The sequence below is a fragment of the Larus michahellis genome, chromosome 1, assembly GCF_964199755.1.
Source record: "Larus michahellis chromosome 1, bLarMic1.1, whole genome shotgun sequence".
Lineage (NCBI taxonomy): Eukaryota > Metazoa > Chordata > Aves > Charadriiformes > Laridae > Larus > Larus michahellis.
In genome coordinates this window covers 50520579-50532691 of record NC_133896.1, presented here as the reverse complement: position 1 = coordinate 50532691, position 12113 = coordinate 50520579, and the positions used below count along the sequence as shown (strand labels likewise).

Genomic DNA, 12113 nt, shown 5'->3' with positions numbered 1-12113 from the left:
TGATGCTACAATATGGACAGTGAAACTTCTGGTCCATCAGAGGAACATGCTTTTTGGGATGGCTCCTTCCAGTGCAAGGCTCAGTGTATAACTTTGTGCTGTGTGACCGAAGAAAAGCTTAAGCCTGTGGGCTTTGGCCTGAGCTTTTATATCTGCCTGTCTAACTTAGACTCCTGTTATGCCCTTATTAGGACTCTGAAAGCGAGTAGGAGGTTGTCAGGAGGCACTTCTAACTTTTCTACAGCCACAAGGTCATCCTTTTATTGGAGAAGGCAGATAAGAGGTCAAATATCTCACTTTTTTCTATTGTGTGTCCTTCCAGAGGTGCTTACAAGAGTAAGAAATTCTAATTTAATATGTTTCCGTTTTCAAAAGAAATTGCAAAATATATATAAAAACTATATAATTTTATATATCTATAAAGACTTAGACTTTTTGTATATTGAGCCAAATATTATGAAAAATAATTCACAGTAGATTTGGGAAAAGAATGTAATATGCATATTGAGAAATAAATTAGCTTTGGGTTTTGGAGCAAAGGAAGTCTTGACCTCTGGTCATGGTTTACAACTGATCTACTGTTTGGCTGGGAAAAATTCTTTCAGCCTCCAACTCCTTTTTCTCCAACTGTAAAACCTCAATATTTGACCAGTCTGAGATGAATAAGTTGATAAATTTTTAGTCTATGAAGTGCTTTAGAATTGCTGATTGAGGCATTTGACAATGAATTGCAGCTGTAGTCATCTTATTAAGAAGGCTAATGAAATAGTTTTGGTTTGGAAGGAAACATTGTTCTATTACCCAGCCTATTCCTTGAAATAACATTATGGGAATATGCCACAATCAAATCATTGATTATTGTAAAAAATTAACTATCTTACATTGTTAAAGACTTATAAATGATTTTACTGCCTGAGAAAAAAGGTGTGGAACTACTTGACAGTTTTCCAGAAACCATCTCATATGTTTGGAAAATGTCACGATCCACACTTACTCATAGTCTTCACTAACTATCATTGCTATAGTTTAACTTAACAGTTTATGGATAGTAATCTAACTCTAGTTAAGACTGCCTATTTATATTTTAAATAATATATTTGTGAAATCTTCTGTAGCCGTATTCCTGGCAGTCGTGTTTACAGTTTGTCACATACAGCCGCCTGGCTGTTCCCCAGAGCGTGAAACTTCCTCCCCTTCCCTCCTCCCCCTCTGTAGGATGTGTGTCTGTGTGTTCCTTGAAAAGCGTCCAAGCGCAAACATATTTTTTCCCTTAAACTGATATTTGAGCTATCTGCAGGTGTATTTAGCTGGGAGTTGTACCTCAGCGGAAGGGATTATGGCTTATTTTTGCTTTGCTGATGGTATGTTCTAAGAGAGCCGATCCAAGATGAATATTGGTTGAAGCCTTAGGAATAAAATACGTGACCACGTTTAGATCATGTAGTTCTTTCTATTCCAGCTAAGTTTACAAGAAGCTTTAATTTCAACCAATTGAAATGATCTTCTTTCAGTTATTAGATACCTGAAGGTACATTTAACTCAGTCAGCAGCTGAGCGAGGGTTTAGTCTGGTCAAGTACCTATTTTGGTTTCCAACTAAACCTTGTTCCTTTGCTGCTTAGATGGAGGCGGGCAGGTCGCTTGGCGGCGTGCTGGGAATCCTCCGGTGGAAAGAACTGAGAGGGATCGTGAGTCAGGCCTTTGCAGAGGGGAAGTGCGTGGGCTGGTCGCAGATGATTCACAACAGGGTTAGAATTATTTCAGATATCACGGCCCTTCGCTTATTTAAGGAAGCTGCGTTGAAGGAGGGGTGGGAGGAAACAAAAGCAGCAATGGTGGTATCTTCCTCAAATGTTGATTAAAAGCTGCACAGCTCTAGGGGGAGTGTATACTAATAGAATAAATAAAATTCCCTAAACATTTTGAAACTGGGAATGTTTCATCAGGCAGTAATTCAGTGACAATATGTACTCGAAAGCCTTTAAAACTGCCGAAACTAGATTTTCATATGGACAAGTAGACAGTGGATTGCTGTCTTAGTAGAGAATAAACTAAGACTGTTTCTGGTTTGGAAAGAACGTGTTTTCCAGGGATGGTGATGAGTGCCGGCCTCTTAAAGTAGCTGCGTGAGGACAATTGCTTTTGCCAAAGCAGTAAAAAGTGGTATCAGAAGATTATTGTTGGGCCAGAATATAATGTAGAACTAGAAGCTGTAAACCAGCACTTGAGAAAGTGCACAATGGCCTCCCCCCTTCTGAAAATTATCCTGATATGAAGCAGGGGTGATTCAGTATAACTAACATAATCTTTTGTTTTCTGTCATGCAGCGTATGAAACTTTCATCTAGAGTTGGAAATAGTGTTTTTTGGTGAAATAAGCACATTAATTCCAAAGCATGGCAAGTTGTTTTTTTGGGTTTTTTGTTTTTTTTTTTTTAATGAGCAAGATTGTAATATTTGAAATGCTTATTTTTACTTAGAAAATCCCTCTCTCTAAAATTCACTGTAATGGATTGCTGCATTGCTTCAAACAGAATAATTTCTAGGACAACGCAGGTGATTGTCTTTGAAATGATGATGATGATGATGATGAAAAGACTGATGAAAGGACTGTTCTTCAGCAGTGTTACATAGTACTATATGCTAAATATGCGTGTAATACAAATCACTTATTCTAGCTATGTAGGTATCAGAGCAATGCATATATTATTAACAACAGCAATTCTGTTTTTATTTAGCAGTAAATGGATTTAGTTTTAGAAGGAATTAGGTTCTGGTGTGTTAAATGACTGTTACTGCAGTTTCTAACTTTTAAGTCATTCACCTACTTGTATAAAAAGTTGTCCTTGTCTGAATACCTTCCAGCCTTTGGAGTGAAACTTTTTAAGTTAACGTATTTTACATTTGGTAATTAAACCAGACCTATTCTGTGTTTTGTGCTTTTGGATAAGAAATGACTTTCTCAGAAGGCCAGTACCTTCAAGTGTAAACACTGTTAACTCTAACCTTGTTACATTTGTTTGACTTTTCCTACCCCTACTCCTCAGGCATGTGCCCTTTGCCTTCAACTCTTAAGTTTATCTCAAGATGAACTTGGCATGACAGTTACTTAACACCCACTGCCAGGTTAAAAATAAATCTTAATATGATTACAGTGACAAATGCATTGTACTGCTTCAGTAGTGAAGACTTGATAATTAAAAAAAAACAAGAAAAAGAAAAAAAAGGCATGTAAGTTCAGCTCTTTTGTTGTTTAGCAGGCTGGTTTGCATCATTTGAAAGCTTCACGTTATCTTTCTTCCCTGCGTTTCCTCTCTGCAGGGCTTCCTCAGTTTACTCAGTTGTGAAGGGGGACAGAGGGGGTGATGAAACAAAATTTTGGTTGGCTTTTTTAATGATAGACTCTTCCATGGTGTGATCCAAAGTCTGATGAAGCTGATGGACTTTGGATCAAGCTAGTCGAAAAACCAAATCTGTATTTGGAAAACATCCTGCAGACTCTTTGAATGCTCTATCTAGAAGTTAAATAAATGCTCTTAACTACAAATGACATTCCTGTCTTATCTACTGGTGCTTAAACCTGGCTCCCTGCTCTCCTTTTATTGTTTGGTCAGGGAAAAGCCTGGGTTGTTGATCATGCTACAGACAAAACTGCTTTTCTTTTCATCGTGCAAGTAAAGTTCTTGTTTCATCCCATGGCCAAGTACATACAGTATACTGTGTGTGCATTTGATGGGGGGGGAGAATATTGTCATAATATGATGATGCATTTTGCATGAAGCTCTCCAGAATGCCTCATTTGAGCTTTTGCCATTGTAATTCCATGTATCATTTCAGTGTTAAGCAATGCCCTAGGGTCAGGAAAACCCATAAGATGCAGCTGGTAGTTAACCCATGTGTCACTAGCCTGCACAGAGGATGTAAAACAGAACATTTCCATGTGAATAACGCCATCTGTTTTTTAACTCCCTTGTATTTAGTTCTCAGCCTTCCCCCATCACAGCCATCGCCCTGTATCTCCTTTCAGTTTCTTGTCATAACTCTGCCCAGTCACAGCCTTGCTGACCCAGAGGGTCACAAAGCAAGAAAGCGTGTCTGGAGCTTACGCTGCCCAGAGCTGATGTAATGAGGAGAGAGGGCAGGGGAAAGTTGAGACTTAAGTTTAAGAGACCCTAAATAGTGCCAGATGCTGGACTGATGAGGTAGCTAGTAAGACCTATAGTAGTAGACCTGGGGAGGGGGAAAGAGGGGGCTTAATTTTTTTTTTTCTTTTTTTTTTTTTCCCTAACCTGAGAACCCTACAGATTTTCAAAGGCAGGTGTGGACCCCGTATATTTAAAATATAACTCATTGTTGTACTTAGAAACACATTGTTTGGTCACCTTTTTCAAGCCTCCTATAGATCATGCTTGCATCGTCCCAAACCTAAAAAGAGCTATTACGGGTTGTCTTTTTTCTGCTGTTGCTCTAATTTGAATTTTCTTTTTTGGCTGTTTAGACAGTGTTCTTTCTCAAGTTGAAATGCTAAATTGCTAACCTTTTCTGAAAATTGTGTTTGTATGTGATTAAGGAAAATACCTCACCTAATGGATGCTGAGTTTCATTAGGGATACAATCTTGGCCATACTGACTCGTGTGGAGCCAAGATTTTAATTCTAAACAGTTTAATGAGGATAAACCTCAACTCCATCTATTGGGAGCTGGTTATAGCATAAAAATGCTGCAAGAAGATCCTTCAAGTGTAGGTGGGATTTTCCTCCTCTCTGTAAATGTTTTGAAGGTGCCAATGTTGGTTTTGATCATTATTAACATTTGAAATCTCATGGTTCCTATGTGTTTTTTCAATATATTTTTGTTACGTGTTAATTTTCCTGTATATAGAAGAGCTGCTACGTATAGTAACTTTGTGACACTACATTTTAAATCCAAGAGGCACATCTTCCGAAAGGGCATTTGTAGATGACTTATGAAAACTAGTATAATTTTAACATAAAATATTATGATTGTATGAGTTGATATAACATTTTTGCTTTTTGACACAAATCTTAGCAAGAAGATAGTCAAGGTTCCCAGTATCTTTGCAGTTAGAAGCCTTTTTTCCCCCCATAGTTTCCTTGTATGTAGTACCGGCACATTTCTTAAGGGTGTGTTATAAAAATAATGAACAACTTCTATAGTATGCATACAGCAGCAAGAAAGTAAAGCTGCAGTGTCAAACCAAAGGGATTAAGGCAGTCCCAGGGGAGTAAATTGAAACTGCAGAGAAACCTAACCCAGATGGTACCCGCCTTGCCTTCGGTAATAGGGAGCAGCGCCTGGAATGCCTGCAGAGAGAACACCGTTGTCTGAGTTGGTGCTTTGAAGGCTGTTCGCTCATGGGAAGGGGGGGTTCTGTCCTCTTTGTACTCCGGCAGGATTTCCGCGATGCTGTGGCGCATGCCTCTAGGCAGCTTGGAAAGCCAGTGATTGAGGACAGAATCCTGAATCAGATCCTGTACTACCTACCTCAGCTGTACGAACTCAACCGGGACCTCCTGAGGGAACTGGAAGAGCGATTATCTCACTGGTGACTATCAATAAAGGGATACCACTCCTTTGATGTTGTTGAAATTTATCTGTGGGGCTTATGTGACTCCATGTGACCACAGTTTGACTCTTGTTTGTGTTTCACGTGCCTTCTTAAATGACAGAATTGACTTTGAAAGTATAGGAGATAATTTTCTGTTTAGATGTACTTGTTGCCATTTGGATGTATCCAGAAAGGTCCAGAAGGCATGCTAATACACAGTTTTAGCAATCACACTTTTTTATTTAAAATTTCATTTTTAATTGAAAGTTCTGGTCCCTGCATGTGTATGATAAGTAGACTGATTGCATCAGAGGAAAAGGAGGCTGTCCTGAAGACCAGTTTGCATTTTAAAGGTAGTTGAGATCTTCTAACTAGACACAGCACTGATTGACAGCCACAATCCCATTGAAGTCCATTCTCAGTTACACTGGTGGCTGGATCTAAATCGGCTATACAAAGCCTACTGACAAAGGCACTGAGATGGGTGAAGACTGTAATCCCGCTTGCTATTAAGGGATGGAGACTGCATCCTGAAGTTTGAAGATCTGTCTCCTCAGAAATCCAGCTTGTACTAAAGTGTTCAAATGGCTCAAGACCATGTTAAACAGACTATGTATTAATTGGTTTTCATCTAACACTAAACTAGTGTGTCAAGATGTGCCTGGGAAGGTTTTTCGGAGTAGCTACGGAGATGGGTGTCTCTCTGCTGAACTGTGAGTTTTTTGTTCAGAACATAAACCAGCACATCTTATTATGAAAAAGATTGATGTTCTGCTGTAGGGTTAAGACCTACACTCATTTTAGCTCTTTCTAATTGTTCTGTTTTTTGTTTCTAGGCTTGAACATCAAAGAATTGCTGATATATTTGTTAAAAAGGGTCCCTACTTAAAGATGTATTCAACTTACATCAAAGAATTTGATAAAAATGTTGCACTATTAGATGAACAGTGTAAGAAGAATGCAGGTTTTGCTTCAGTAGTCAAAGACTTTGAGGTACTGTAGTCTTTTGTAAGATATATCCTATTTTGTGTCTTTTCAGCAGTTGTGATTCCCCATAAGGCTTTAGAGACTATCCTCCAATTTGTCTGGGTTTTCTTTTTTTATTATTATTTTTTTTTCCATTTTTTTTTTCTGCACTCTTGGCTTGAGACTTAGTAGGATGGAAGAGGAAAGAAGTAAATTCAGATTTTGTGAAGTAACTAGTTATTTTGGCTACCACTGTGACATCTGATTTGAAAATCAAGGACCTTGATTTGGAAAAGGCAGCACTTGCTACAAATTGTGTCAAAGACACATTAACAAAATCTCCAGCTGCTTTTTTTTAGTTTTATCGCCTGATCGTACTGTGCACTGATTAACTGTCCTATTTTAACCAGGTTGATTTCTCTGCCACATCATAGGGCAGTAGCTGCACTCATGGGAAGGGTGTTTCATTTCAGTTGGTAACATTAAAAAAGTGAATTTTCTCATCTGCGTCTTTCTAGAAGTTTCAAACCCAGTACACGCAGCAATCAGATGAAACCTGATTCACGTCCCTAAGAGCATTGCCAGATTTTTACATAACAGCCTTAAAACAAATCAGAGAAGAGGCGCGAGCTCTCTAAGCACATGATCCACATAAACTGTGAATTTGCCTCCTATTACACGGGCTTCCCCTTGGGTGATCCCTGCTCTGTTTGCTTACGAGTGGTTAGAAAGGCTGCTTACGGTGGGCAAAGGAAGAATTTGAAGTAGTCAGCAAAGACAGGAAGAAGAAAAGAGGGCTTTCTAAAGACTCACTGTTTCAGATGCACATTATTTTGAATGCAAACTGAATATAATTAACATTTTTGAAGCATCGATCTTTTAATTTTGCGTTGTCTTTAGAGGTGTGGATTAATTAAAACTACTTCAGTGAACACCGCTGTCTTCTCTGCCTTTCTGCCTGATGGACACTGACAGCAATTACAAAGGAGCACGTTGTCCTTGCCGCTGGTGTTTCCTTTCTTTCTGGGAAGCTTCACCTCTCTTCCTCATAAGCAAAAGCACCCATTTTGAATCTAGAGAGAGTATGGAGTGCTTACTGATGTCTTTTAACTCACGATTAATTTTGCATTCAGTCTTGCACGCAGGGAAATACTTGCTCTATGGTGCAGCGTTTAATACTGCGATAGTAGCACCTTTTAAAGATAAAGCTTATCTGATGGAATCGCTAATTGTTTGCAGGTATGATTTCTTTTTCTGGAACCCTTGACTACCACAGAATCGTTACTTATTTTGGGTGTTTCTTTCAGATGAGCCCCCGCTGTGCTAGTCTGGCCCTCAAGCACTACCTGCTCAAGCCGGTTCAGAGGATTCCCCAGTACAGGCTCCTGTTGACAGGTACGGTCAAGCTCTTTTGCAGCCTTAAGAAGCCGGTCTTCACACGTCCCAGGAAACTTGTTTTCAGGCGGTTGTATCCATCTGTAAAGCGTGTTTATCCGACTTCAGATACATGAGGCTTTTTTGAAAAGGTGGCGTGGGTCTAGAGGCTTTCTTTGTTAGTATTGATTGCAGTAAGACACGCAAGCGAGGTGCTAAGATTCCCAACGCCGTGGTGTGTTCTCTGATGGTACATTCAGCAGTACTTGGAAAACATGAAACCTTGGGTGGGTTTTGTTTGTTTCTGTGGTAATAGAAGCCTGTAATTTCCTTAGAGGGTTGGAATGCTCCTGTTGCGCTTTGGGTTTGAGGTTTTCTTGGTGGATTTTTGTTGTTTGTTTGTTTGTTTTTTTAACAAAGAAAAAAGGTAGTATGGAAAATTGGAGCTAGGAGAAGGAAGTGAAAGGTGTCTCTGCAACTGTGAACTTCTGCAAGTAGCTTCTCCACTTCTCCCCCACCCTCCAGGTGTTTTGTCTGTAAAATCCATTTTCTTTAAAGGCAAAAGACGAGTTTTTAGTGTACCTTACCAGTAAGTACTTAAGACTTGTTACAGGGGCATTTCAGGCTGAAGAGCTGGCTTGGTACTAGGAAATCTGGGCTCTGTACCCTGCTCTGGCGCTGGCATGTCTGGGTGACCTCAAGCAAGTCATCTCCATGATGCTGCGCTTTCTATTCTGTAAAAGGAGAGCGATGATAGAAACCGCCTTTGTGAAGTATTTTAAGATGTGTTTGTCGTAAGAGGGGGATGGCTCCTGTAAGGATTTGGAAATACTTAAGGCATTGTTTTTGAAAGTCATTGCTTCTTGATGAGCAATTTAAAAATAGCTTCTGTTTATGTAGTAACTGCAAAATAAAATGCTCTGTGACCTTTTTTTTTTGGCTCTGTAGCAGCTTGTTGGCATTTCCCCAGCAAGTACTTAGACTAGTGATGCTGTGGGGAGATACAGACTTAAGTGTTATACAGCAGTTACCAAGATATTTACGTTGACTGTTTTCATTTGAATCATCTCATTAAAGTCACAGGTGTTGAAAAAAGGGTGAAAAGCCCTTATTAAGTGTAGGGGAAAATCTTAGTGGCTCTTAATTGATGAAATCAAGCCATAAAACGGCATTTGAGGAGTTGCTTTACATTTTAAAAGGATACTGACTTAGGGCATGGTATGGACTTGTTATAGACTCCAAAATCAGCGAAGCTTTGGATAAGTTCAAAGGTTTTAATTAAAAACGTTGAACAGAGGATCAGGATGGGGTAAATGCCTTTGTCAATATATATAGGAAAGCGAGAGATGTCAGGGGTGAATGGCACTGAAACAAAACTCCCGTGTTGAAGGGGAATTCCTTGTGACCATTAACTGTCGTTGTGGCTGGGACAGGCTGTTCTAGACCTGAAAAAACCTCATTATGTGGTGATGGGGGTTGCTGTGGGTGTCCCTGGTCTGCAGACCTTACTGTGGCTGCCCGGCTTTAAATACACCTGCAAATGCGAATGCTATTGACAGGGATGGGATTGCAATGCTGGCTGCTGATTTAGAAAAGTAATTTTTGCTTGTTCCATGGGAGCAATAAAAGAAGTCAGACTGAGAATTTAATTATGCTGGGGCTGGGGGGTGTTATTTGGGATCTGTTTCCTTTTCAGCCTGTTCCATCTATCATGCATTTCTGTTTTCCTTGAGATTCTCACTCTTTGATATCTCTGTGGATGACCTATCTGCTCTGTTACCTTCCAGCAGCTCTATAGAAATCTCTATAGAAACTTGTGCTGCAAATCCTTTGGAGGACACGCAAAATATTTGGATGTATGGCTGCAGTGGGCGAGATGCAGGGATGCGGCAGCCGCCCAGGGCAAGGACAGGGGAGATCTGTGGGCAAGAGAGGAGGAGGCAGCGGGTAAGAGCAAGGGAGCGAAAATAATCCAGGAAACGAAGCTGCTCGGCCTGAGTCAGCAGGGATTTCTTCCTATTTAGATGTTCTGTGTCAGTGGGACAGCTTTGTACTGGTAACCTGCTGCTCTACGGTCACATCACAAGATTGTTGCTGTGCTTTGAAGTGGAGTTACTTTTCTGCGAACAAAAGCAGGAGCAGGTGGACTCGTAAATCAGCCAAGGAGAGGCGCAGCTCAGCTGTGTTTCTCCTTAATTATACAGCTGCTCCCGTCCAGCAAGTGAACTTCCGCTTCCCCACATACTGGCCCCGAGCTCCATGCAGCAAATATTAATGGGGTTTGGGGGAGGTTAATTAGAGGCCTCTGATTTCTAATAGAAAGAAACGGAGGAGAGGTGATTCTCTCCTCCCGAAAACCTCCGATTCGAGTAGATGACTTGAGACTGTACAATATGTATGAACAGGCTCTCCATTGTCATAGGATAAGCTTCTCTCCTCTTTTTTTTTCTCAATATAAGGTTTGCGGGGAGAGAGTCTTTTATTATCCTTAACTGGGGTGTAGTGAGGGGAGGCCGGGGTGGGGGGAAATAAGCCTTTGAGCGCACTGCTCCTTTTGCAGCTCGGAAATAGAGTTGTCAGGCTTGAGGCCAATTACGTGTTGGGGAACAATTGCTTTGAGTTTAACTTAATTAAATTAGACAACCTGAGACAAAAAAATAGTTAATGAAGCAGAAGAGAATTTTTAGCAGGGGAAGAAGTGATAGTTGCTGCCCCCCAGCAAGGAGGAGGAGAGAATTGCTGGCTGCTGTCAGGTAGAAGCAGGGCATGAGGAAATGTTGTTTGTCACAGAAACAGTACTTGTGTGCTTTTGTGTTCATTTTCGTTGTTTTTTGGGGTATCCAGCAGAATTATTAATTTCAGTCTGCCTTTCTGAAGGTATGCTTAAGGTCTTGCTAGGCTGAACGACTACAGTACCTTCCAAAGGGGAAAATTTTTGGCAAAGACAGCAGATAACATTCCACCTTAATATTTGACTTATGTATTTATTTTATCTAGGAATATTTTTGCTAAATTTTTACTGTAACGTTATTCATGTCTGTGAAATCCTCTTGTCTGCTTAGTTTAAGACAGTACCTCCAGAAAGTTACTGCAAGCACAGAATTTCCACTGTGTATTCACAGAAGAGACTAAAAATATCTGTCCAAATACTTCTCTGAAGCTGAGTTTTAGGTATGAACTGAGGTCCACTTACCAGATATACATAGAGAATATTAAGATGCAAATTATGTAAGTATTTATCACTTTCAGTATTTTAAGTTGCAAGTTTTATTGGCTGCTTCAGTCTTGTAGTACAGAAGCTGCCTTCCTTTTTTAAATACAGAATTTTAAATGAATGCGCTTTTGTTAAAATCTCCAGTTTTCCTTCTGTTCATTGATGATATGGTTTAAAATGTTCGAAGATATCCATCAAAAAATGTTTTTGAGTGGTGTAAAGTTTTGTTTTGGGGAACATGTAATAAAGCATGAATATACCAAGAAACAATTTTTTTTCCCGTGTTGGGTCTCTGGATTTAAGTTTCCAGGGCAATTACTTTGGACATTAAATTGGATGTCTCCATGTACTAGGGACAGTTTCTTAGAGTGCCAGCAGTACATTTGCAGTTGAATAAATCATACCCGCCTCGCCTCTTGTTCCCAGCCCGTAGAGGTGAGCGTGTGCTTGGCAGCTTTAAGAAGCTGATATTTCTGTACAAGCTGTACGGACTCATTCTTTATACTGGGAGGTTCTCACTGGAGTCCTTTGTGCTGACCCCGATGAAGATCACGTTGCAGCTGTAAAGCTTTAACTTGCTTGCTTTATGGTGGAGTCCCAAGACTGCTCTGCCTGGGCAGTATGGCACAGCTCCTACATGAGAGAGCACCCGTCCCGTCGGCAGGGAGGGCAGCTGGTGTCAGGTGTGTGACAGGTTCCTCCAGGTTAAACCAAGTTAAAACCCATGTGAACTCTTCTCAGTTCCTTTCAAAATACCTCCTGTTGATTCCCCCCCCCCAGCTTCTTACCAGTATAACCCGAGGTGAAGCAAGATGAACTTTGCTTTTAATGGAATATGTATCCACCTAAATATTATGCTGGCACATCTGGTAGCCACTATAGCACAAGATCTTGAGGGATATGAAGGATGCAATATTTACGGAGTGTAGCTAGAGAGGTTTTGGTGCCATGACAGACTTGTCTTAAAAGATCATACATTGACCAATGCCTGA

At 40.3% G+C, this 12113-nt stretch overlaps 1 protein-coding gene across 1 annotated transcript in view; it reads left to right on the top strand.

Annotated features, from left to right (window-relative positions):
• Positions 1–12113, top strand: part of FGD6 (FYVE, RhoGEF and PH domain containing 6) — a 74724-nt gene that overhangs the window by 36983 nt on the left and 25628 nt on the right. Inside the window, exons 6-8 of the mRNA XM_074575272.1 lie at positions 5413–5564; positions 6404–6560; positions 7841–7928. Coding sequence (XP_074431373.1) covers positions 5413–5564; positions 6404–6560; positions 7841–7928 — 397 coding nt within the window. The remainder of the gene's footprint in view (positions 1–5412; positions 5565–6403; positions 6561–7840; positions 7929–12113) is intronic.